Here is a 26,108-nt window from a genome sequence, read left to right on the forward strand (position 1 = left end):
CAAACCACAATGAGATACCACTTAACACCTGTCAGAATGACTATCATGAGAAAGACAACAAATAACAAGCGAGGATGTGGAGAAAGGGAGCCCTCACGCACTTCTGGTGGTGCAGCCACTATGGAAAACAGTATGGAGGCTCCTCAAAAAAGTTAAAAATAGAACTGCCATATGACCAAGCAATCCCACTTTATCTAAAAAGAAGAAAACAAAATCACTAATTTGAAAAGATATACGCACCCCTATGTTCATACACAGCATTATTTACAATAGTTAAGATACGGAAGCAACCTAAGTGCCCATCATGAATGAATAAATGAATAAAGACATGATGTATTTAAAAGGAGTATTACTCAGACATAAAAAAAGAGTGAAGCAAAAAAAAGCAACAAGTTCCATGCTGTATAGTGCAGGGAACTATATTCAGTATCTTGCAGTAAGTTATGGTGAGAAAGAATATGAGAACAAACATTTGCATGTTCATATATGACTGAGGCATTGTGCTGTACACCAGAAATTGACACAATATTGTAAACTGACTATATATATACACACACGCACACACACACAAAGAAAAAAAGAATGGAATCCTGCCATTTGCCACAACACCGGATGGACCTTGAAAGTATTATGCTAAGTTAAATAAATCAGACAAGAAATAAATACCGTATGATCTCACTCATATATGAAATCTAAACAAAACAAAACAAAACTCACAGATACAGAGAACAAACTGGTGGCTGCCAGAGGGGACGAGGACTGGGCAGTTGGCTACATGGGTTAAGGGATCAAAAGGTACAGACTTCCAGTTAGAAAATGATTAAGTCATGGGGGTGTGGAGCGTGGTGACTACAGTCCATACTACAGTACTGCAGATTTGAAAGTTGCTGAGAGAGGAAATCTTGAAAGTTCTCATAACAAGGAAAAAAATTTGTAACTCTGTATGGTGATAGACTGTAACCAGACTTGTTGTGGTGACCATCCTGCACTGTATACAAATGTGAAATCGTTATTTTGTACACCTGAAACTAACATAATGTATGTCAATTACACTTCAATAAAAACAGCAAGCAGATACATACATATCTGTACATACATTTTTTTCTTAACAAATATATTTCTTAGTTATGTCCACCAAAAGAGTCTGGAAGCAGTAACACCCTGTAAATATCTGCTTACTTTTGCCAAAAAGAAACCCAGGAAGAATACGCCAGAAATGCATGTGGGGGTGACCCACAGGGGGCGGGTGCAAGCAGACTGGTGGACAGTGAAAGGCGCTTCTGAGCACACCATCTCGTATCAGTGTGACTTTAAGAATCATGTTAAAGGGTTACATATTCAAAAAGCAAAATTAAATCAGTAAGGATGAAGAACTTCCTAAAACTGAATATAAACAGAAACAAATCTGACTCTGGAAAGGACAACATAATCACCAAAGGAACAGAGAAGGAAGGACACGGATCAGCCCCATGGTGCTGGATAAGAACTAGGAGTCATATCGATACATGAGTTTTTCCTTGTAACACATTTCCTAATTCTGCTTCCTGAAATGGCCTGAAAGCAGTACGTCCCAGTAGAGCGGAGGAACCCAGGGTCAGAGAACTCTACGGAACACGCAGCAGCACACACAGCCTCGGCCGGGGCCGTGATGGAGTCTAGGGACAGAGGAGCTAGGAAATTTCAGGACAGTGGTCTCGGCTGTTTTATCTCTGTCTTTGGAAAAATTCAGTCAAGCCCTCGTTTAACATTATCTGTGTTTCAAACTAAAGTTACTGAGTGGACTAGCAACAAATCAAAGTAAGACTATGTAGAGCTTCTCCTTTCAAACTGGACTCTCCCCAGACAGATGCACACACACTGAGACTCCTGAAAACCAGCACGGTTGAGACTGGCAGGCCTGGTAACGGGCACAGGAGGGTTGAGGGAAATGCTCAGGGCACCGCCTGAGTGGCGTCCCCAGCAGTCCGCACAGAGCGGGCCTCTGCGTGGCTAAAATGTGCTCAGCGATGGCCAGGTGCAGTCTGAGGACCACGAGATCCAGACACCACCACTGTTTCAGGTCTGTGAGAAAGCAGCTCCAGGAGAGCCAAGGCGGGGCGGAGACCACTCCACCAGCAGAGCAGCGGCAGCCAGGCCAGGAGAACCTTCATCCCTAAACACCCCGTGTCTAGCCACATGAAACCTCCCTCTTCTCCCAAAAAAGCACGGCCATCCTCCAGGATGTCCCTCCGCAGAGAATGCTCTCTGGTAACTTATACTCAAGTCGCTTCGTAAGTGGTCTTTGGGGGGAGGGCATATCTCAAGTGGTAGAGCACACGCCTAGCGTGCCTGAGGTCCTGGGTTCAATCCCCAGTATCTCCACCGAAAAGTCGAATAAATAAATAAAACTAATTACCTCCTCCCTGCAAAAATAAATAAAAATAAATAAATACGCGGTCTCTGTGTTGTTCCAAGTACTGTGACAGACCCTAAGAAACAGACCAGCCACCTCTGCCACAGGGAGTTAAAAAAAAAAAAAAAAAAGCTTAAATACATTAAAAACTATGCTTTCACTTACCTTGAAATGCTACCCAAAATTTTTAAAAGATGGATGGACGGATGAAGCAGGTACAGCAGAAGGCTAGGGGGTGGGTATACAGGTGTTTACTATAAAGTTATTTCAATCTTCATGTATCGTTGAAATTTTTCACAGTAGAATGTAACCATCTACGTAAGATGGCAACATCAGATGTCACTTAACAAATAAAGGACTGCACTAAAGATTCTATTTCCTAACAAAAGGTTCATTCTTCTCCCACCTCAGAGCAGATTATGAAGGCTCTGTACTAGTTCCTACTCACTAGTTCCTAAAATGCCTAATTTCCAAATGACATAAAACAGCCTGAGTCTAAGTGCTGTGCTGGACGCGCGACACCGCGTGCTGTACAGAGCCGACCTGTCGGGGTCCGCCGTGCCGAGACAGGGAAGCCCAGACACAAGCTCCCAGGAGGCCTTGCAGTTTAACAGGCTCCGGTGCCACAAGCTGAACATCACGGCAGTTGGGGGGGGGGGGTCCTTAGCCTGAGAGACCAAGGCCCCGTACTACAGCAGGTGGGGTCCGCCTCGGCGCGAGAAGAGCACCCACCACAAACCGAAGAGGTGCTTTCTCAAACACCAGGCAGCAAAGTTACAAACGCCAATTCATCATTCTGCTGCTGCTGCTCAGCTATCTTCCCCATCGTCCCCTAAGAAGTCCACTTAGGCCTTTCTCTCCTAGCCACCCCCCCGTGAAATCTTACTACCACAGCAGGACAGTTCACCCGTGATGCCCTATGACCCTGCGGGAGGCCACAAACCACCGTCGTGTCTGATACTTCACCCTCCTCCCAAGAGCCAGTTCTGGCCCCTCACGGGAAATATCATTCTCACGGAGAATGCAGGCTCTACTGTGTAGAAAGAGACCTGGAAAAACGGCTACTGAACCAGGCAGCTGGGGGAAGCCAAGAACGAGGAGAAAGGGCAAAGAGGACCCCACCGCCCTCTGGGCACTTCTGCACTGTTTGACGGTCGTGCAATTACTTGTATTAAGACTGGCGACGATCCAAATGCCCTTCAACAGGTGAATGTTAACCTGTGCTCTGTCCACACTGCGGACTACCGCTCCACAAAGAGAGACAAACCCCTGGTACACGCAGCACCCTGGACTAATGTCAAATGCATTACGCTCAGTGGAAGAAGCCAGACTCAAAAGGCTCCAACCCTGTGTGAGTGCCTTTCACTGACATCCTGGGGAAGCCAGACACACACAGAGGGCAAGGCTGCCAAGGGCTGCGGGAGGAGCTGGCTGCAGGCTGGCAGCGCAAGGGAATAGCTGGGAGGGAGGAACTATTCTGCACCCTGACCATCGGGGAAATCACACAACTGTCAAAGTTCTCCGAATTCTACACCAAAAAAAAAAAAAAATGAAAACTACATAAAAGGTAAAATAGTAAAGTGAGGATACTTAAAGACCTTCCCTTCCACTCAGAACATAAAATGATTTTTTGAATTAATTTCTACAATATAATAATGCATTAAAACAAGACAAAAAATTCCGCTGATTAGAAATAAAGCAGAAACCACAGATGGGGCGAGGCTGAGATGACAGGCCCAAGGGATGCTCTGCTCTACGGGCAGTGAGCACTCCAGCCCCTCCTGGTGGCTACGGAGCAGAGCCAGGCTCCAGAGGGAGACGCCCCTCACCTGGAAAAAGAGGCTCAACTGGCCACAGGTTGCAGCCACAGTCAGCTGCTTGCCTTTGCAGAGGGAAAAAGCAGACCAGCCAAGCGCTCACTGCCACCGCACTGGGAATGGGGAACCCCAGGGGGATCTGCAGACCTCTCTGGATGGGGGAGGGGGGTTGGCAGAGATAGCATCAATACGAGAATTCACTGCCAGGAAACAAGATGGACAGATCCTGTGAATGGCCCACGTGAAGAGACACCACGCTGCCCCTGCAGGATGTCCAACCTCGCAGGGGGCCCCACGAATGCAGTCTGGTAGCTGAATCCCTCCTTGAATGGCCTCAAGTGCTCATCCCCAGCTTGACTCCCTTCTCTTCATTTCTACCTACGAAACCCAAAGTCCACAACAAACTTCACCCCGTGTGTGAGCCTAGAAAAGGCAACCTCCCTCCTCTAACGCACCGCATGTGAAGTCTGCTCCTCAGCTTCCCCTGTAGTTTTAACTACCCCTGTATGCCTAGGTCCTACCAAATCCACCTGCTTTAGGAAAGAACCTGTTCGTTGATTTACTTACTCAACAGTATTTACGAGGCACTGACTCCATCAGACACTATCTGAAAGACTGTGTGCACAAGCGTGAACAAAGCGCAGTTCCTGCCCCAAGATGGGCAGCAGGCAATGAACAAAGCAGTAGGTGCCAGACCGTGAGCACGACGGCGAAGCTCAGGGTAAGGGATGGAGCCCGTGGGTGAGCGGGCGAGGTGCTGGGTTAAACAGAAGACTCCCTGAATTGGAAACTTCTGAAGAGAACTGACCGACTGAGAGGCAGGCCTGTGGTATGTAGGGACTCGATGTTCCAGGCAGAGCCGACATGTGAGCAGGCCCTGAGCGGAGTGTGGCTGGAGCCAGGGAGCAGGGGTGTCGGGACACGAGGTCACAGGGGCAGCAAGGACCTGGGTACAAGGGGCTTCATAAACTCCCTTAAGGACTGGCTTATTTTCTGAGGGAGATGAGAAACCACGGAGGGCACCACCCGGATCTGTGCTGAGAGTCACCTGCAGAGCCACTTAGGTGAGCAGAAAGCAGGTCACTGGAATAACCCAGGCGAGATGACATGGGGGGCTTGAACAACTGTAGGCAAGAGGGCAGGAGAAGCAGTCAGCACTCAGATCGATTTTTAAAGTGCTGACCAATCTAATGCAGGATGTGGAAGAAACAGAGATCACACAAGGAGTTCTGACCTGAGCAACAGGAGTAATGGAGCTGCCTCCGACTGAGACGCCAACAGTGTAGAAGCAGGTATCAATCAAGTAAAAGTGACTGTTTGGAAAGGGAAGATCCAGCCAGGAAATACACATTCAAGACATTCCTCCAACAGTCATGACCCAGGATGAGATCGCCCAAGTGTGCACACCAATGAGGAGGGGGATCACCCCAAGGCATTTTAGCATTTATACGTCAGGGAGATGAGAAGAAACCAGCAAGGACACGGGGGTAGAAGCCAGCAAAGCAACAGGAGAACCAACAGAGCTGTGTCTCACTGCCACAGGAGAGACAGTGACTCAAGGAAGCCATGGGCAGCCCGGTCAAAGGCTGCTAACAGGGGGACGTGGCAATATGGCAGGCACCTAACCCCAAGAGAAGCTGTTTCACAGTACAGGTGGGACCAAAAGCTCAGCTGAGGCTGATTCAAGAGCAACGAGGAGAGGAAATGGTGACAGGGAGCACGCCACTGTTCCTAATTCCTAACTCCAGTATAAAAGGAAGCTGAGACCTGGAAAAGGTAGAAGTAGCTGGAGGGGCTGGCTGTTGATGAGGAAGAATATTCTGGAGAGAAGATAAGCTGGAAGCCATGGCGTGGAAAAGGCAAGAAATAATGGTTCACACATACTACAGCACTAACAGCAATCACTGTGGAGGACGGAAAGGCACCTGATCACGCTACCTACGTGTTTTTAAAAGCATATAAAAGTTACATTATGCAATCCCAATTACCAAAAAAAAGAATTACATAGAAAGAAAAAAGGGCCACAAAGAAACTGCTAATTGTGCTTATCTTGGGGTGGAACAAGTTAAGACTTTTTAAATACATTTTTTACATTTTTCTCCCAACCATTCAGGAGCATATTTATATTTCATTGACTCCCCTAAAAAAAGTTACCAAAACCATTTTATTGTACCTGTCACGTAAAAAAATATTAACAGAACGGGGAGAGTATATAGCTCAGTGGTACAGAGCGTGTTTAGCATGCATGAGGTCCTGGGCTCAATCCCCAGTCCCTCCATTATGAACAAACAAGCAAACAACCCTAATTACCTCCCCCTCCAAAAAAAGAGTAAAATGACAATAATAATAATTTTTTTAGAAAACAAAAAAGTTTAAAAATATATCAACAGAAGATACAAAACAATGAAGAGAATAAAACTCGCAACCCCCAGGATAAGCACTACTAGCATCTCGCTGTTGTTTTTCTGACCGACGAGGTGGCGTCTCAGCAGGGACGAGGGCCGCAGCTCTACGGGAACGCGTCCCGGGCGGAGGGAAGGGCAGCGCCAAGGCCGGGCGGAGCGGGCTGAGCCGTCCGGGGCTGCAGGCGGGCTGCGAGGGAGCTGGAGACCGGAACCTCGCGACGGCCGGGCCGCGCCCCAGCGTGCCCCGCGGGCGAGTCGGGCGAGTCAGCTTCCCTCCGCACCCTCTCCCACAGCTGCGAGGCGACCACCTCGCGCCGAGAAGCAACGCGGCGGGGCTCCCCGTCCGCGGAAGCCGGGAGGCCAATCACAAGGAAGCCCCGGGCCCACAGCCGACTCACCGCACGCAGGGGCGGCGACGCGAGGCGCCCGCGGCCCAGCGCCTGCTCACCGGGAGGAGCCGGCGCCCGCAGCGCCGCCCGCCGCCGGCCCCCGTCACGACGCGCCGGGCCCCGCGCCGGGCCAGTCTCGCCCACAGCCGGAGCCTCGCGGGGCCTCCCTCCGGCGCTCCGCGCCGCGCCCCGGTGCTCCAGGGAGGGCCCAGGCCGGGGCGCGGGCCCCGCGACCCCGCCCCGCGTCCCCGCCGCGCCCACACCTACCGGGGCCTGGGCCGCGCTCCTCCGCGTCGGGCTGGACTGCGTCCGGGTGCAGGCGGCGCCGTTCCGCTCGACACATCCGGGGCCCGGGCGGAGGAAGCGGCGGCGCGCCGCTACGGCGAGCCGGAAGGGACGCGCGCCCGGCGCCCGCAGACGTCGGCGGGCGGGAGGCGTCGAGACGGCCCGGAGGGCTAGAGAGGCGGGGCGAGGGCGCGGGCCTACGGGCCGGCGGCGGACCCGCGCCAGGTTTGCGGAGAGCGGAGTATGCGCCGGACCGGGGCACCTGCTGAGATGCCTCCGCGGGAGCGCCTGTCGAGCGCCGGCTGTGAGCCCGGGGAGGGGGCCTCAGGACCCCGGCGCTGGGATGCCTGCGGACGCCCTGGCGGGGAGGCGGGCCGGCCGAGCAGGGGTCTGCGGGGGGGAAGGGACCCCGCCGGGGCGGGGGGGCGGGGGAGGCTCCCTGCTGGGGCCGAGAGGGGAGCAAGCGGCGCAGAAAGGGGGCGGAGGGCGGAGGACCGCATCCCTCAAATCAGCTGGGCTTTCCAGCAGATGGTGCTGGAAACCGGCCTCCACCTGTGAACACCGGGGTTGGACCCCAACCTCGCACTACATGCAAAGGTGAGCTCCAAATGGACCCAAGCCCTAAGTGTGAGCGCAGAAATGACCAACTCTCAGAGGAAAACGCACATGACACCAAAAGCACAAGTAACAAAGGAAAAATCAGATACGTTGGATATCACCAAAATTAAAAACTTCTGTGCTTCAAATGACACCATTAAGAAAAGGCAACCCACAGAATGAGAGAAAATATTTATGAATCATATCATATAAAGAACTTACAATTCAAGAGTTAAAAGACAATTTGTATGTGTATGCACGACTGGGACATTGTGCTGTACAGCAGAAATTGACACATTGTAGCTGTAATTCAATTAAAAATAAAATATAATAAAAATTGTAAAAAGTGTTAAAAGACAACTAGTTTTTAAATGGGCAAAGGACTTGAATACATGCCTCAACAGAAGATGTACAAACACATGAAAAGATGTTCAACATCATTAGGGATCAGGGAAATAAAACCCAAAAACCACTAGGATGGCTTGAATCAAAAAGTCAGTAAGTGTTGACAAGAATGTGGCGAAATCTGAACCCTCAGACACTGCTGGTAGGAATTTTAAATGACGCAGCCACTTTGAAAAATGGTTTGGCAGTTCTCCAAAAAAAGCTAAGACTTAACATGACCCAGGAATTCCACTCCTAAGCAAATACCCAAGAGAATTTAAAACACATATCCACACAAAAATGCGTGTGAAAATATTCTTAGAAGCATTATTCATAATTCCCAAGAAATGGAAACAACCCAAATATCCATCAACTGATGGCTTACATCTAATGGAATATTACTCACCCAAAAAAGGAAGGATGAAATATTGACACAGGCTACAACATAGAAGAACTTCAAAAACATTACACTAAGTCGAGAGAAGCCAGATATCATATGGTCACATATCATATTCCATTTATATAAAATGTACAGAACATGCAAATCCACTGAGATGGGAAGTAGATGAGTGGTTTCCAGGGGTCAGGGGTCGGGTGACTGCAGCTGGATGTGGGATTTCCCTTTGAGGTTTGTGAAACCGTGAAATTAGGTAGGGCTGATGGTTGCACAACTTTTTGAACTTACTGAACACCACTGAACTGTGCACTTTGAAAGGATAAGTTTTGTGGTGTGTGTGTCATATCTCAAAAATCCATTAAAAAAAAGAAATGAGGGGTGAGTCATAGCTCAGTGGTAGAGGGCACGCTTAGCATGTGTGAGGTCCCGGGTTGAATCCCCAGTACTACCATTAAAATTTTTTTTAAAAACTAACTTGCATAAAATTTTTTAAAAATTAAAAAAAAATACAGGATAAAGTGATCAATTCCTCAGCAAAATGCAGACGCAAATGATCTCTCTGATGTTAAACACACTGAACATTTTAAAAAGAAAAAAACATGGCTATAAAAGAGATGAGACAAGGGCAGCTGGAAGGGGATAAGATTAGGTGGATAAAAGAGGGGAGTGATTTCATGTTTCTAAGTGCTGAAAATGCGGCTCTTTTTAAAAAAAATTTTTATTAAAGTATAGTTGATTTAAAATGTTTCAAGTGTACAGCAAAGTGATTCAGGTATACGTATGTATGTGTATGTATTCCTTTTCAGATTCTTTTCCATTATAGGTTAGTATAAGATATTGAATATAGTTCCCTGTGCTGTACAGTTGGTTCTTGTTGCTTATCTGTTTTATATACAGTAGTTTGTATCTGCTCATCCCAAACTCCTAATTTATCCCTCCCCACCCCCTTTCCCCTTTGGTAACCATAGTTTGTTTTCTATGTCTGTGAGTCTGTTTCTGTTTTGTAAATAAGTTCATTTGTGTCATTTTTTTAGATTCCACATATACATGATATCATATGATATTGGTCTTTCTCTGTTTGACTTACTTCACTTAGTATGATAATCTCTAGGTCCATCCATGTTACTGCAAATGGCACTATTTCATTCTTTTTTATGGCTGAGTAGTATTCCATTGTGTATATACACCACATCTTCTTTATCCAGTCATCTACTGATGGACACGTAGGTAGCTTCCATGTCCTGGCTATTGTAAGCAGTGCTGCTATGAACACTGAGGTGCATGTATCTTTTCAAAGTAGAGTTTTCATCTTTTTCTGATATATACCTGGGAGTGGGATTGCTTGATCATATGATAACTCTATTTTTAGTTTTTTAAGGAACCTCCATACTGTTCTCCATAGTGGCAACACCAAACTACAGTCCCACCAGCAGTGTCGTAGGGGGGTGTCTATCAACCTTCATTCCATCCAAGTAGGCTTGATAAGTTGGAAAGTTAAAAACGATGTCTACCAGCCTCCTTGGAGGTCAGAGTCCCAGCTGAGACCTAGGCCCTCCCACTTGCTCATCTGCGCAAGGCTCGGGGTGCAAGGCAGGTGGCGTCCTCCCTCCTGCTGCTCCTGTCTGCACCTGCTGTCCGCAAGCAGGGTTGACAGATTTGAGTCTCTCCTGTCAGAGAGGTCCAGAGCTGGGTGGCTTCTTGACCTGAAGTCCTCACCCTGGGCCAGGGCTCCAGGCTGCGTGTCACACAGCTCCAGGTGTGGGGCCGTTAGAGGGGTCCTCCCATCCCTCTTGGCTCCAGAGGCAGCGTCAGAAACAGGAGGCGCCTTGATGGGTCAGTTCTGTATTGTTCTGGGAGTCATCCAGGAGACCCAGTCCGAACCAGGTCCTTCAGCGCCTCCAACAATTCGTAAGCCCCAAATTTCCCATAGAAAATGTCTGCCCAACTGAATATGCAGAGTGGTTTCTGTTTCCAGATTGTGACATCTTCCCTCTTGGATCCTCTCTAAGTTCAGTTTCAATACACACAGATCAGAACTGCTCACATGGAAAGGGTGGGGGTGGAGGGATAAATTAGGAGTTCCAGATTTGCAGATACACTCTACTATATACAAAATAGATAAACAGTAAGGCCCTGCTGTGGAGCACAGGGAACTATTCACTACCTTGTATTAGCCTATAATGAAAAATACAAAAAGGAATATATACAAATGTATGTATAACTAAATCACTATACTGTACACCAGAAATTAATACAAATTGTAAACCAACTATACTTTAATTAAAAACTAATAAATAAATAGAACAAAATACAATAATAAAAACAAAAGAAAACCAAAAACAACTGCTTAAATGTAACCTTTAAAAATTGTGAATCAGCTGTTACAGCATGCATGAGGTCCTGGATTCAATCCTCAGTACCTCCATTAAAAAAAAAAAAAAACCTGCTTAAATGATTTTCCCACCATTCTCCCAGACGGCTGATTCCTCGCACGTCTCACTTGGCCAGCAAGTGAGGGGATATGCCGGGCCACTGGGAAGGCGGGAACAGCTGAGCCCTTCGCTCGGCCAGGAGGACTGGGGTGGAGAAGGGAGGAGCAGCTCAGGCTCCGCCTGGGCTCCCGCATCTGGAGCTACAGTGCTTTTCTGCTTAAAGCAGAGTCAGTATCAGTTGCTGACAGCTGAGACCCAGACTCTAACTTTTTCCTGAGTGGGCTTCCATACTCAGGGAGGAGGAAAGGGGCCCAGTCAGAGTCCATCCCTGAGAAAAGGTTTGCTCCCCGGCGTTGTGGAGAGTCGGGGGACAGGCACTGTCATGTGATACTGTCAGGGATGCAGTCTTCAACCCCCTCTACAGAGGGCATTAGAAACCCATCTCACTGCCATGTCTGCATCCAGGAACACTCACACGTGTGGACAGGGATGTACCGGGATGCTCATCGCATGTAAAATCACAGACGACAAATGTTCACCAGCAAACTGAGTAGCACGGACCATGTACACGGTGGGCCACCAGCAAGAAGGACGCAGACTTCTGTGATTGCAAAGACATGCTAAATTGAGAAAAGTCATCATCTGTGTGAAGACAAGGGTCAAACATGCTCATATATGCACAGAGCTCCTTGGAAAAAGCCACAAGAAAAAAGTAAGAGTAGGGGCGTACGAAGTTTGTTGCAGCCATTATGGAAAACAGTATGGAGATTCCTCCAAAAGCTGAAAATAGACTTACCATATGATCCAGCAATCCCACTCCTGGGCATATATCTGGAGGGAATTCTAATTTGAAAAGATACATTCACCCCAATGTTCACAGCAGCACTATTTACAATAGCCAAGACATAGGAAACAACCTAAATGTCCACTGACAGATGACTGGATAAAGAAGGTGTGGTATATTTATTATATATATATATATAAAAATAATACAATGGAATACTACTCAGCCATAAAAAAGAATAAAATAATGCCATTTGCAGCAACGTGGATGGACATGGAGATCGTCATTCTAAGTGAAGTAACCCAGAAAGAGAAAGAAAAATACCATATGATATCATTCATATGTGGAATCTAAAACAAAAAGTAAAAAAGAATACACTAATGAACAGAAACAGACTCTCAGACATAGTAAACAGTCGTATAGTAACCGGGGGAAAGGGGGTGGGAAGGGATAAATTTGAGAGTTTGAGATTTGCAAATGTTAGCCACTATATATAAAAATATATAAAAAAAAAATTCTTCTGTATAGCACAGCGAACTATATTCAATATCTTGTGAGAACCTTTAATGAAAAAGAGTATGAAAACAAATATATGTATGTGTATGCATGACTGGGACATTGTGCTGAACACCAGAAATTGACACATTGTAACTAACTGTGCTTCAATTAAAAAAAAAAAAAAAAAAAGAGTAGGGGCCTATGGAGAGATAACTGAGAATTAGGGATGGACAGCGACTTCTCTTTTTTTGTACTCTGGTTTTTCCACATACATGTATTATTTACAATATCTTATACCCATGGACCCTCCAAGGTGATTTAAATGAGTCACTCACTCATTACCTGGAGTCACAACTGGGAATTGTCTAGCACAGTGGCTTGATTTCACCCTCAACCTGAGACCATGTAGACTTCCATGGGGAGAACCCCACAGTCCCAGCAGTTTTTAGGTTACTTTATGCTCTGGAAAGGGACTTTAAAAGTCCTATCACAGGTAAAATTAACATGCCTGAAGCCAACTCCCAACACTTCAAGGTCATCCTGTTCCCAATCACCCCATCCTGTTCTCATCAGTTCATCCAACCCGAAGCCCAAGTGAGCCTTAAACCCTCCCTGTCCCAGCTCCAGGCCACCCAGCAGCAACAAGCACTGCCGTCTCTCTGACCCAGAGGCACACCTGGCTCGGCCTCCTGCACATCACTGCCGGTCTCCTGAACGGTCTTCCTGATTCCAGTCACCACCACCCCCCATCTGCTCTCTGAAAGGGAACGGGCCCTGGAAGAGATCTGCCCAGGCCCCCTGTGCACACGTGTGCACAACACACACAGCATGCGCACATACATGACACAGGCACACATGCCCAGACACACATCACCTACAATCACACACGTCACACAAATGCACACGTACAAGCCACTCGCATACCACATGTGGATACACATGGCCACGCACACCACAGAGCATATGCATGTGCCCATCACATGTGCGCACGTGTCCACACATGCAGAACACACACACACCACTTCCCCACATGAAATCCTCCGTGCCTCCTGCAGCAGCCTTGCCAACTGCCAGCCCACTATGTGATCCCCTTTCACTTGCGGACAGAAAATCACCACTTAATGAAAAGCGTTTCCCAGCCTCCCTTACAGCTACGGGACACACTTCCGGCCAGTGAGGAAAAGAAGCTGCTGGCGGGTCTTCGGGAGAGCTCGCTAAGGGACGTGTTCAACGACGTGCCCCTTCCTTCCGCCCTCACTCCTCCCGCCTGGAACACGGACAGTGCCAGGGATGGACGGACCAGGATGAAAGCTGCCTGCTGAAGAGGGCCAGGTGGACACAGAAGGAGCCCGTGGCCTCCTGCGCTGGGGACTGCTGCACCTGTCCTGACTGCAGCGCTGTTGTGTGTGTGCCTGTGCCACCTGCCTGGCTCCTGCTGCTTGCAGCCAGCCCCATCCTGACAGCTTGACAGCGAGTCCTGAGCAGAGCCTCCCACTGGGCTTGAGCCTCCGCCCATCTGCCGGCCAGCAGGCGCCGTCCCACCTGCTTGGCCTCCCCGCGCCCGCACACGCCCTTGCCAGGTTCCCCGGTTCCCAGCCCAGGCGGGGCCAGGTCTGTTGCTAACACAGCACACAGTGCTCCTTTCATCCCTCTCGATCAGAGGCCCGTGGAAAAGACCGAGAAAAAGATAAAAGAAGTGACCAAGCAAAGTTTGCGCTCATTTAATAAGAAAATCGCTTCTTTAAAAAAATAGTGTTTTTACACGCCGAGGTGTATATAGATCCGCATGAGCTGAAAATAGATTCGCAGCAGGTTTTCCCCCTGATGAAAACAAAATGACGCAGGTCTCAAGATCCTGAGGTTGGGAGGCCACCAGCAGGCTCTCCTGTCTGGCCGAGGCAAACAGCCAACAGCAGGCTGGTGGGTCCTGGTGCAGGAGTCGTGGGCCAACTCCAAGACACTCCAGGGGGTGGCCGTGCCTCAGTCACTGTCTCCGTCCCCTTCACTGCCTTCCAGGGGGCTGGGGACCTGCAGAGCACGAACAGACAGGAATGTGACTGTTGGGAGCACGCCGCCTGGGTCTGGGTACTTCTCCCTGGAAAGAAGGCTGCCCCTAGAGCTGCCCAAGGCGGGCTCAGCCTGATTCCTTGTCTTCCTCTTGACTGGTCTGAGAACCTGTCTTCAACCAGGAAAGCCAGGAGCTGGGGGCGAGAGGAGGGTCTTCAATGGGCTCCTTCAAATCCCCAGAGGCTGCACTGACCTTAGGAACATAAACTTGGGCTACTGCAAAGCTGGACAATGACAGGCCCCCCAGCATTGTGTACAGATGGCAAACAGTCAGAAGCCTCTCTTGGTGGGATTGAGCAGGAGGCAGAGTCTGGCCCCAGGTCAGATCTGTACACATGCTCGATTTGACCTCACGGCGCTTAAGAAAATTAGTAACTGTCAACACTTAGAGTGGACTATTTTGCATAAACTCTGGAATGCCAGATTCTCTTGGAAAAACAGCCACTCTGACAACACTTGGGCCCGCCTCCTGCTGGCTGGGGCCAAGCCGCCGCAGCCCCCTTCAGGTGGAACAAAGGCTCCCCTATTTGTCGTAGTCTCCACTGATCCCTACCGCCTCCGGACGCGGGCCGCCAACCGTCATCCGACCTGCGCTCCTGCTGCTCTTACATCGGGTCCCCCGGCCTGCTTGCCTCACCTGTGTGCCCCCGAGCTGACAAGTGCAGGCGCAGAGGGAGGACACTGGCTTCCTGGACACCTAGACAGTGGGAAGGGCTCTCCCAGAAACGCAGGTGGGACTCTCACCCTTTCACAGCCTGCTGGGCCACCGTGAGAGGACGTGGGCTTTGGGGCCACCTCTCACCCCAGGGTAAAGAATGGAGAACTAAAGTGAAATATTAACTCCCCCTGCTCTGAGCTCCAGTGCCCTGAATCCTGGATGTCCCCTTTCTAGAGTAAGGCTGGCAGTTAGCTAACAGGTGAGCCACCCTTCCAGCCGGCCCCTAGCAGGTTTCGGACAACAGGCCCGGCCCCTGCGCTCGCGGGGCAGAGCCCCGATCAGTGGGACTCTGGGAGAGCTTACTCATCTGCACAATGGGCACAGTGACATGGGGGCAGAGTCAGTCAGAAGCTTAGCCATGGACAATGACAAATGTGGACAAGCGCCTGGCTGAGCTCCTGGGGAGCCAGACCCCACCACCTCCACCCCTAGCCGCATGGCTGTCCCCCTGGCCTCCCCGACCCCAGCCCCCAGTCTCCCACAGCCCCCAGCTTCCCCACAGCGCCAGCCCCCAGCCCCACCTTGGTGTCTGGGCCAGCCGCCGCGAGGGCGGTGGCGCTGAAGTTGTGCACGGGCAGGGTGCTCAGCCATTGGGCCATGGACCTCTCGTGGCGCTCAGTGCTGATGATGGTGGGGTAGATGTGCTGCTCCTTGAAGGCCGCGGCCTCCGCCTCCTCCCGCGCCCAGTCCAGCGGCTCGTGCAGCCCGTCGCGGCCGAAGCGCTGGTTGTACTTCTCAAAGTGCACACGCTCCAGCACCAGGCCGAGCCCGGGCGCCTTGGGCACGTCCACCTTGGCCTCCCCCCAGCTGCGCTCCAGCTCGCTCTCGGGCGCGTAGCCCTTGACGATGGCCACCACCAGGCCCACCATCTTCCGGATCTGGTGCGTCATGAAGCTCTGGCCCTTGACCTTGATCACCGCGAACTCCATGCCCTCCCGCACGAAGGGCTCCTCACAGAACATGTCCAGGATGTAGCGCCGGGCGCTGGGCTCCCGGGGCCCCTTCTGCGAGGTGAAGTTGTGGAAGTTGTGGGTGCCCTTGTAGCAGGCGAGGAGCCGGTTCACGTGCCGCAAGGTGTCCGCACTCAGCCGGTAGGTCTCGTCCTGCACATCGTGGTCCTTGTGCGCGAAGGCGAACGTGGGCAGCATGTAGAAGTAGGTCCTGGCGTCGCACTTGTTCTTGGAGTTGAAGCCGCCCGTGACCCTCTTCAGCCCTGCGGGGAGAGGAGGCCATGAGAAACACCACCCTGACCGGGGCGGGGCACCGGCTGCTCACCTCCCGAGCCCGGGGGGGCCCAGGAGAGACCTGGCTTTCATGCACTCAGCTCTTCGCCTGCAGGATGCTCAGTCTCAGAGCTGAACAGAGCAGCACAAGGAAAACGTAAGTGTTTGTTAAAACCCAGGGTCAGCAAAGGGCGGTGCGACCTGGCGCCGCCGGCCCACAGACAGAAGCACCAGCCGCGGGCCTCTGACCCGGAGCCGCCCTGCAGAGGAGGCCACAGCACATTCAACAGCAAAAGACAATCAGAAAAGTCCAGCAACGGGAAGATAATGTGCTCTGGACACGCGCAGTCCCGATGTCCAGGCAGCGAGCCCCCGGAGCCGAGGCCCCCGCTTCTGGGCGCCACTGACCCGGCAGGTGCCACACAAAGATCTGTGACCAGTAACTGAAACAAGAAAGGCCAAATGAAGGCCTATATGCAGGGGGATTCCAGCTGTGAGAAGAATGCAAACATATGGATGCTGTCTGTCTCTGTACAGAAAACTTCTGGAAGAATAGCAGGTCAGCAGGGATGGTGTCCAGGAGCCGGGGACCAAGAAGCGCCCTCCTTGTCCTGGGCACACTGCATTGCCTGGCTGGCCTCACACTGAGGTCATGACCCGAGACTGCAGGGCCACCAGGTTACGAGGATTCAACCTCACAAGGCGTTCGACTTCAAGGCCAACTCCAGCTCCATTTACAAGGGTTGATGTGGACCCACTCCCTTCTCCGGGCAGGATGGCCCAGCCCTGGGGCTGCTGGTTCACGGCTGCATCTGCACTGCACCCCATCTTCTGTCTCTGCTGTCATGTTTGATCTGGGGTGGTCTTATTTTTGTTTTTTGTCCAGCATTAAGAACGCAATTTTGGCTAAATGTCCATTGACAGATGACTGGATAAAGAAATTGTGGTATATCTATACAATGGAATACTACTCAGCCATAAAAAAAGAATGAAATAATGTCATTTGCAGCAACATGGATGGACCTAGAGATCATCATTCTAAGTGAAGTAACACCCCCACACTGGAACCACCGCTAATGCTCCCTAGAAGGTAAGCGGATAAATGACATAAACCCAGCCTCGCAGCAGTAAAATGGAGCAAATGGGAGACACGTGCAACGTGTGGCTCTATGAAAGAGGCCAGACAAAAAGGAATACGTTCTCTGTGATCCTATTTCTATTAACGTCAAGAAACACAGAGTAACGTCAGTGACAGAAAGCAGAGGAGTGGCTGCCTGGTGAGGAACGGGGCGGTGGGGGGAGGGCTACCGTCTTCAGGGGCTGGGGGACAGGCTCACTGTCTCAGTTGGGATAATTTTACAAGTATACACATTTATTAAAGCTTTGTAGTTGTACAGTTAAATATGTGGCTATACTCCCATTTTAAAATCAGTGAAATGTTTTTTCACTTGGCTGCTTAAAGGAAAAACAACAACCATGTAGTGTGGGGGCTGTCCTATTCGTAGACCTGACAGACAGATCCGCAGAGCCCCCAGGCCAAGAGGGCAGAGATGCAGGCCTGGGTCGCAGGTTTTGGACTACGCACGAGGTGGCATGACTGCACCTGGCAGAGGCTGTGTGAGCGACTGATGCTTTAACCCGGGAACTGGCAAGCGGGGACCAAAACCAGGGCCATTTTTGTACAGCCTCTGAGCTAAGCCTGAAAGAGTGGTTAAAAAAAAGGAAGAAGATGCAACACAGAAAGTAATCTGTGGGCCACAAAGCCTAAAACATCTTACCACCTGGCCCTCTACAGAAAAAAGTAGCCAACCCTAGCTTTAAACCCCAAAATAGTCACTAAAAAACCCAGAGCCAGTCATAGCTAATAAGCTAGCCCAGGTGATAATTAAATGGAACTATGGAAAACATCGCTTAATCCAAAAGGAGGGGGGAAAGGAAAGGGGAACAAGTAACAGACGGGACACAGAGAAACGGGAGGAAGCTCTGCACCCGGACCCCACCGCTGCACCAACCATGAACGGCACAGACACGCCACTTAGACGGCAGAGGGAGTCAGGCTGGATTTTTTTAAACGAACAAGACCTAAATACCTCGTATCAGGCCTTGCTACGAAAGCGAATGACTGCCCCCATTTCAACTTTATCAAACTGGACTTTCACGAGGCAGGAGGGGATAGCTCAGAGGTAGAGCGCATACTTAGCGTGCAAGAGGTCCTGAGTTCAATTCCCAGCACTTCCATTAAACAAACAAACCAAATTACCTCCCCCTCCAAAACAAAACCCCCCCCCAAAAAATCCAGACTTTCACATGCAAGCATCCAGTTACTACAGGCGTGTGTAGCACGGAGAAGGAGCAGGGGTGGACCTTCCATGTCTGTCTATCCCACGTGTCCCTTCCTGGAGGAGGCGGGGACACTGGACTCTTTTTCCAAGGTGACTTACAACCACTCTTATCTACAGACACCAGGGGCATTAAGGGAAAGAAGAAGTTGTGTGTCTCTGCCAGACCGGACACCACCAGACTGGCCACCACCTGCGGCGCAGCCCTGGGTGGCGGGGCTTACCCAGTATCCGGATCTGAGATGGGAGGTGGCTGTTGATCTTGTCTAAAATGTCGTCGACTAGCCACACCTTGAGGGACACGACCTGGCCGGCCGCAGACACCCCCTGCAAAGGAAGCAGAAGGCAGGGTCAGTGGGGCCCGCTCTTCTAGCATGACCCTCGGCAGGTCGGCCTCTTTGGCAGAAGGACCGTGCAAACATGACATCCTTCACGGGACTTCTGGTTTCAGAAACACACCTGAAGGGACTGATCAGATATGAGAAGGGTGCTCTGCACGCCAAGGGTGGGCAGCAGAGCTCACAAGATATCGTAAGTGACCCTCAAACCCAACAAGACAGGAACTAGGGGACGTACAACACCATGCAGATAGGAAATAAAGTCCCACCTTGGGTGTGACTCTCAAGGACTCAGGGGAAAAGAAAATGCAACGGAATCGACCGAACTCTGGGGCAAAGCGAGGAAGAGATGGCCACCTACATCACAATAGCAGTCATTCTGTGGGGACGGGTGCTGGTTACGCAGGCAAACCGATCAGTCTCTGCGCTGGGGACGAGTGCACGTTAACATCTGTGTATTGAGCCTTTTTTCTAAAGGAAGTTTCCATCAAATCAGAGTAGGGGTGAGGCCTAGCGGGAGGGGAGGGGCTATTCGCAAGGTGGCCGAGGAGGGCTCCCGGGATGTGGACAGAGTCCCGCGTGCTGACCTAGGAGGAGACAGCCCAGGTGTCCCCGGAGAGTCAACTGTTTTACTTTGCACTCACACTGGATGCACCTTTCTGCTTACTGCAATCCCATTTTCTAAGAAAGGTTTTAAGATCTATGCAAAGAAAATAGAATATCGTGGAACCCGTGTACTGCCCCTGCCCCCAAAAACGTTTTGAGTCTGGACCTAGTCATGAGAACAGTCAGACAAATGCAGCCGGAGGACCTGCTTCAAAATAACCAGCCCGAACTCGCCGAAGACACCACGTCAGGAAGGGCAGAACGGAGACAAGGAGACCGTTTTCAGTTAAAGGAAACTCAAAAGAGAGGATGGCTGAACGCAGCCCTGGACCCTGGGTTAGAGGCTGGATCACGCCCAAACCCAAAGCACGTTAGAAGCGGTAACATGTCGAGGTTAAATTTCCCATGGGTGACAGTTACATTCAGGTGTTGCCCGGGGACACCACTGCTCATAGGAGACTCAGGTGACATATTTCGGGGTGAAGGGGGAGGACGGTGCAACTTACTCTCAAATGGTTCCAATCAGAGGCAAAAAAGGAGTCAGATAGAAATCAAATTTGGCCAAAAAAATTTCACACTGCTGAATCCAAGGAGAGATAATTGGGTATTCACACATGGCTCCTGAGACTTCTAAAGGTCTGAAGGTTTTCCAAATAAAAAGTTGCAGAGATAAAAAAAAAAAAGAGGCAGGCGTGCAAAAAATAAACTGGTGAGATGCCACGCGGCCAAGTGCACCGTTTCCCAGACCCACACCCTCCAACACCAAGGCACCCGGCCGCGTGTGCGGCCTGAGGGCAGGGAACGGCTGTCCTGAAGTGAGGCGCTGTGGACAGGAAGCACAGGGCAGGTCTCAAACACTTGGTAGGAAAAACAAAACGGAACGGAAATACTTCTCACCCCTCTCACTCCTAACCTTCTTATGTTGGTTACGTGTTGAAATGAGAATATTCCGGAGATTTCAGTGGGGTGGGGAGGATAGTTTCAGGGGCCTTTTAGGGACAATGAAAACGTTCTAAGGTTGACCGCGGTGATGGCTACGCAACTCTGAGAAAAGACGAGATCCGCTGAATTGTACTCTAAACGAGCGGACTGTATGGGAGGGAGTTATAGCTCAATAAAGCTTTTTTAAAAAAATCTGAAACAAAAACTAACCCAAGATGATCATTTGTTCTCGCAGCGGGCTGGATGCATGGGATGTCAGGATTGGAGGTTTTCTGATTCTTTTGGTTTCTCCATTTGTAAGAAGGAAAACATTAGAATGAAAGTCTCTCTAATAACAGTGGAAATTAAAACAAATGCTAGCACTATATTTTGAGATGCTCCCTTCCTTAGCGCAGGTAGACGTTTTTTTTCCTTCTGCCTTGAAAATAACCAGAGAGCTGTAAGTGGAAGAATTAAAAACAAGGAGAGCAGCTCCAGCTCTGGGGTTCTGGCCTGGGTCTGCGGATCCCAGGGAATGTGTGTACCTTTGAAACTAGACATCATTCAGATTCCCGGGACCCTGGCCCACAAAGAGCTACGTGCACATCGGCTCCCACTGACCTTAGGTGGCAGGAGAGGTGCTTTGAGGGCCAGGGTCTCAGAGAGCAGGGTGAGAGGCACAGAGAGCGTGTCAATTTTTTTTATCTACTAGAGAAGAACTTCCTGTTGTCCTACCCGCCTGGCACTGGGCCCCATCTCAGCGTCACCCCTCCATTCTCCTTTGGGGGCCCCTGCCCACGCCAGACCCATGGCTGGGAACACGACAGGGCAGGATCAGCCAGTGGCTGAGCCCAGGACGGATGCGAGAGCCAATCAGACAGCAGGACTTGACCTTGTGACTCTGCATGGGCAGCGCTGGGCCACAGCCACCCGTGACTCCTGAACCCAGGAGAGGGCGGCCTGTGTGGTGGGGATGCTGTGAGCGTACCACACGCGCTGGGTTTCACAGACTTGGAACTCACACTCCCAGAATGGAAAATATTTCCCATTCGTCATTTTTTATGTGGATTGCGCACTGACAGGAGACTACCTTGGATATACTCAGTTAAATGAAATTGATTATGGAAACCAATTTCATCTGTTTCCTTTTCCCTCTGGACTGTGGCTACTGGAAAATTTAACATTACAAACAGGCTGTGCTTCTGCGGCCACAGCGGCCCTCCTTGTGTCGCGAGCCTGAGAAAGTGGATCTAAGGCAGGTGTTGTGGCCACCGTGCCACCTGCAGGAGCGACAGAGAAGGCACAGGCTGACAGGACGCAGGCTCTGGGGGCAGCGAGCACCTAGATCCAGCCACACCTGAGCCGGAAATGCCCGAGGAGCTTAGTTACATGAGGCAACAACTTTCTTTCCACTCAGACTAGTTAGATTTGTACGTCTCATTCGTAACCAAAAGAATCTTGATGGAGAAAGATGCCAAGATAGAAGTGGGGTAAAGACAAACCCCAAGACAGACCGGCGGGTTTCGGTGCTGTTGCCACCTGCGGGGGTGGGGCGGGGACGGCCACCTACCTTGTCTGTCCGAGCACAGCGCTGGAAGGACATCTTCCTCATGTCTTCCCCATGATTCTCAGGAATACAGCCTGACCGGACCAGGGCGGACACCAGGTCATCTTCAATGGTCTTGAATTGCGAGGACCCAGCATTCCTCTGAGGAGAAGACAGTGTTTTTCACTCAGTCGCTACCCACAAGGGGCCCTGGGTGGAGCTGGTCCAGGTAGGGGCATGTGTGGTGTGCTGGCACCCAGCAGCCTGGGGGCCACACCTGTGGCCACAGAGAGACCCTGTAGCATGTTCCCTCCCACGGGAGCAGGAAAGCCACCTGAGGGCGCCCAGTCCTAGAAACTCCCAACCTGGACAGCCAACAGTGGGCATCACCTGAGACATCATTTCCCCAACCTGTTCCGATGTGAAACCAGCATCCCTCCTGCCGGAGACCCATTTGTCTGCAAGGACCCCCGCCCGCATCACCCCAGGGACCCCCTCCCTCATCACCCCAGGGAACCCCTACCCTCATCACCCCAAGGACCCCCTACCCTCCTCATCACCCCAGGGACCCCCTCCCTCATCACCCCAGGGACCCCCTCCCTCATCACCCCAGGGAACCCCTACCCTCATCACCCCAGGGAACCCCTACCCTCATCACTCCAGGAGAGCACCCCCTTCCACCACAGGGCACAAGCCCCTCTGCTAAAGCAGGACCTCACCCCAGGACGCTGCCAGCACCCAGGTGGTGGGGATGGCTGAGTGCGAGCTGCAGCACAGTCATAGTCCAGGGCGCACAGGACCCGATGACATGGGCAGGATCACCACCCTGACCTTCTCAAAGAAAACCTCTGCAGCACAAGGGACACAGGCCAACAAGCACTTTGCCAAGACTCACCAGGGTGGGGAGGTTCTTCCCAAAGTCTACCTCGCGGTTCCCACTGCAACTTAGGTCCAATCCCTTCACTCAAATGTTACAAATGCGTCTCAAAGGCTTGGAATGGACGTTAAGAAACAGGGATGACAACCCCTCCACGTATTTGTCCTTCCGTCCGCCCTGGGAACTATGGCCACGCTCTACCCCCATTTTCCTCACGGAGAAACTGAGGCAAACAGAAGTTGATGAGACACTGGCAACATTCTCCAGACGGCGCATAAGGCAAAAACACAGGAACCAAAATCACGCTCAGAAACACATGTAAACATCCACAAAGAGGAGCAGAGGTGGGTTGTCTGTTCCGCTAAGTTAGACTGAAGCAGCGTTTCTGCCCTCCACCACAATCCACCAGTGGTCATCAAATTAGTTTCATGGGTGCAACCGAAACGTTAAAAAAAAAAACCAAACAGGATACCAAGTATCTTACTACTATCGTTATTCATAGTAAAGGTTATCGTAGCACCTGGTGAGACTGGGCACTGTTTTCGAAAACTTGGGTATCAGATACTCTGCACAGCAGTGAATTCCTTCCTGTGAGTCAAGCTTAGAGAAATTTAAAGAACAAGGAACCCAAGTTTAAGAGCCACAGAGTCGACCACAAGGAGCAAGAAGCAAGTCGGTCCATCTGTCAGGGCACCTGGACCCTCTGCCTTTCAGGAAAGGGTCACGTCGCCGGGCTAGGGAGGGATTCTCAAGTGCTGCAAACCCACAGACAGACAGTAACAGGGTCTCACTCCTGAGCTTCTCTGGCACTGTCCTGGGTCCTGGGGCGCAGCAGCACAGCGTGGCTCAGCCTCGTGAACCGTCATGCCTCATAAAATCAGCGCTTAAAAATGAGGCACCGAGAGCTCCAGTCACGTACCCAAGGCCACGTCGCTGGTCAACAGCGGGGCGGGGCCCTTAACCACCCTGGGAGACTCGGGAACACCAGGGCACACATCTCACAGGGACGAAGCAGGGCTCAAAGCTGCTTGGATTCGAATGTAGATCTGGCTTGACGGGAGCCACAGGAACAGGTGAACAGGTGAAGACCCCGCTTTCTGCCGTTTCCTGACTTGGCCTCCCTGGAAGCCTGACTGTCCCTCTGAGGTCCCTACGCAAAGCAGGCAGCGGCCAGGAGAGAAGCCGGTCTGCCCGGCTACGGGCGCCCTCACCTGCATGCCGTGGTAGCCCTTCCCGGAATAGGCCATGAGCAGCACAATCTTCCTCTTGGGCAGCTTGCGGGGCTGCTCCCCGTCCTCGCTGCTCTTGAGCTTCTTGGCCTGCTGCGCTGTTTCCTCCCAGGTCCTGGCCGCGCCCTGCCAGCCGCTGCGGGCCTTTGTGCCCTGCTCCTGCCTGGCCCCCACCGGTGCCAGCGCCTCCCCGTTCCCTGCCATGGAGGGCAAACTGGAGAGACACGGCAGGCGTGAGCAACACAGCAGAGTTCAGGGAAGGAGCCATGGTGGCAGCGTGGTCCGGGAGACACCCCGGACTGACCACGAGGTGTTCAAACCGCGGCTTGGGCGCTAATCGGAGACCTCGCACAACCACCAACGTGGGCCTCGGTTTCACTGTCCGAGAAAGGGGGCAATGACAGCACTTCACGCGATCAGGGCTTGGCGCTGCGCCGGCATGCAGTCAGGCTCAGGGCGGGCCAGCGTGCTACCCCCCGGTCACGGACAAGTGCGCTGTCATTACCAGAGGAGGCGCGGTCCCAGGCGCGGGGTCCACGGTCCGCTGGCTCTCCTCAGGGCCCAGGCCGCCGCCCGCAGGCTGGAGAGCCCCATGCAGGGCCGGGGGGGGCGGGGGGGGGCACGCGCCCGACCCCTGACCTCACCCGGGACGCACTTGCCCGGGCCCTCTTGACCCCTGACCTCCCCGGCACTCCCTACACAGCAGCCCGCCCCTCCTGAACTCAGACAACCCCCACGCTCCAGCCCCGCCCCTTCTGAACTCTGACGCCCCCGGGACCCCTTACGCTCCAGCTCCGTCCCTCCTGAACTCTAACCTCCTTTCGAGCCCCCTCGCGCTCCAGTCCCGCCCGATGATAACCTCCGACGCCCACTGACCCCCAGGCTGACCTCTGACCTCCCCAGTTCTTCCTTCCCCACCGTACTCTCTCCTCGCCCCGCAAGCTTTCCCTTGGGAGTCGGAGAGACCCCGGCCACCCCCGCCGGGACCAGAGGGGCGCGCCTCGACCCGGCCCCACTCACGGCCGCCGCGGACTGAGCCCGAGCCGAACCACGTGGGCGAAGGCGGAAGTGGAGAGCGGTGGCCGACGGCGGCCGGCTGCGGACAAAAACTCCTTCTGGGCGAGGCGGGGGCGCGGGGCGGGGCGGGGCGGGCGGGGCTTGGCGCCGGGGAGTGATTGGGCGGGGCTTGGGGCGGGGACGGGGCTTCCCCGCCGCGTCCGCCAGGCCGCTGTCAACTCGCCTCCTCGCAGCGAAAAGAATCATCCTGACAGCTGACACTTCCAGGCGCTGCTCCGTGTCACACGTGTTAACTCATTTAGTCTTTTCTCCCGCCCTAAGGAGCAGGCACCGTATGACCCCTATGTGCCTACCTGAAGAGGAACCCGAGGCACGGAGAGGCTGAGCCTTTTGCCTGAAGTCACACAGCACCAGCCTGGTATTTGGAATGACAGCCTGTCTTTTAACTTAAAACATCTGCTGACTTGACTGCGTGCAGACTGGCGCCCCCCCAGACCTCCTTAATCTCACAGACCAGTAATAATACAGCATGTGCCGAGCCACGTGTTATTCTAGTCACTTGATGCCTTTCAGCTTATTCAGTCCTCCTGGAACCTTGAGTAGGGTTCTCTTGCCCCGTTTGACAGATGAGGAAGCTGAGGCACAGAGAGGCGCCGAAATGCCAGGGAGAGAGTGCATCGTGCTGGGCGCGGCTTGTGTGCGAGCTCCCAGGAGTGAAGCCCTCCCGGAGACTGCTGGGAGACAGATGGGAAACTCGTCCCACGTGGGACTTGGGAGGCGTCGCAGATGCCAGCCCAGCTGGGGAGGAGTGGGTGACAGCACACACAGAAGGTGAAAGGGGGTGCCA

General features: G+C 52.0%; 2 protein-coding genes across 24 annotated transcripts in view; both read right to left on the bottom strand.

The window, feature by feature from the left end:
• EP400 (E1A binding protein p400) overlaps positions 1 to 7,394 on the bottom strand; it is a 98,459-nt gene extending 91,065 nt beyond the window's left edge. For 18 of the 20 annotated variants that reach the window (XM_032471373.1, XM_032471370.1, XM_032471376.1 and 15 more), the window contains exon 1: positions 7,271 to 7,394. The gene's annotated coding sequence lies outside the window, so the exon portion shown is untranslated. Of the gene's footprint in view, positions 1 to 7,012; positions 7,239 to 7,270 lie in introns of those variants that run through there. The other 2 variants (XM_032471358.1, XM_032471360.1) reach the window with 2 other exon arrangements.
• Positions 7,395 to 14,077: 6,683 nt separating this feature from the next.
• PUS1 (pseudouridine synthase 1) lies at positions 14,078 to 25,358 on the bottom strand. 4 transcript variants are annotated; one of them, XM_032471384.1, is made up of 7 exons: positions 24,750 to 25,258; positions 24,549 to 24,622; positions 24,227 to 24,458; positions 22,163 to 22,300; positions 18,952 to 19,054; positions 15,687 to 16,378; positions 14,078 to 14,408 (listed from the first exon to the last, which is right to left on the bottom strand). In XM_032471384.1, exons 3-7 carry the CDS (start codon positions 24,446 to 24,448, stop codon positions 14,361 to 14,363), a joined length of 1,203 nt encoding a protein of 400 aa, XP_032327275.1. In that variant the 5' UTR covers positions 24,449 to 24,458; positions 24,549 to 24,622; positions 24,750 to 25,258; the 3' UTR covers positions 14,078 to 14,360. The 4 variants fall into 4 exon arrangements, with proteins under 4 accessions (XP_032327275.1, XP_032327276.1, XP_032327277.1 ...); XM_032471385.1 differs by lacking the exons at positions 24,549 to 24,622; positions 24,750 to 25,258 and adding an exon at positions 25,265 to 25,358; XM_032471386.1 differs by lacking the exon at positions 24,549 to 24,622 and having other exon boundaries at positions 25,133 to 25,277.
• Between the last annotated feature and the right edge of the window lie 750 nt (positions 25,359 to 26,108).

This window comes from Camelus ferus, chromosome 32 (assembly GCF_009834535.1).
Source record: "Camelus ferus isolate YT-003-E chromosome 32, BCGSAC_Cfer_1.0, whole genome shotgun sequence".
Lineage (NCBI taxonomy): Eukaryota > Metazoa > Chordata > Mammalia > Artiodactyla > Camelidae > Camelus > Camelus ferus.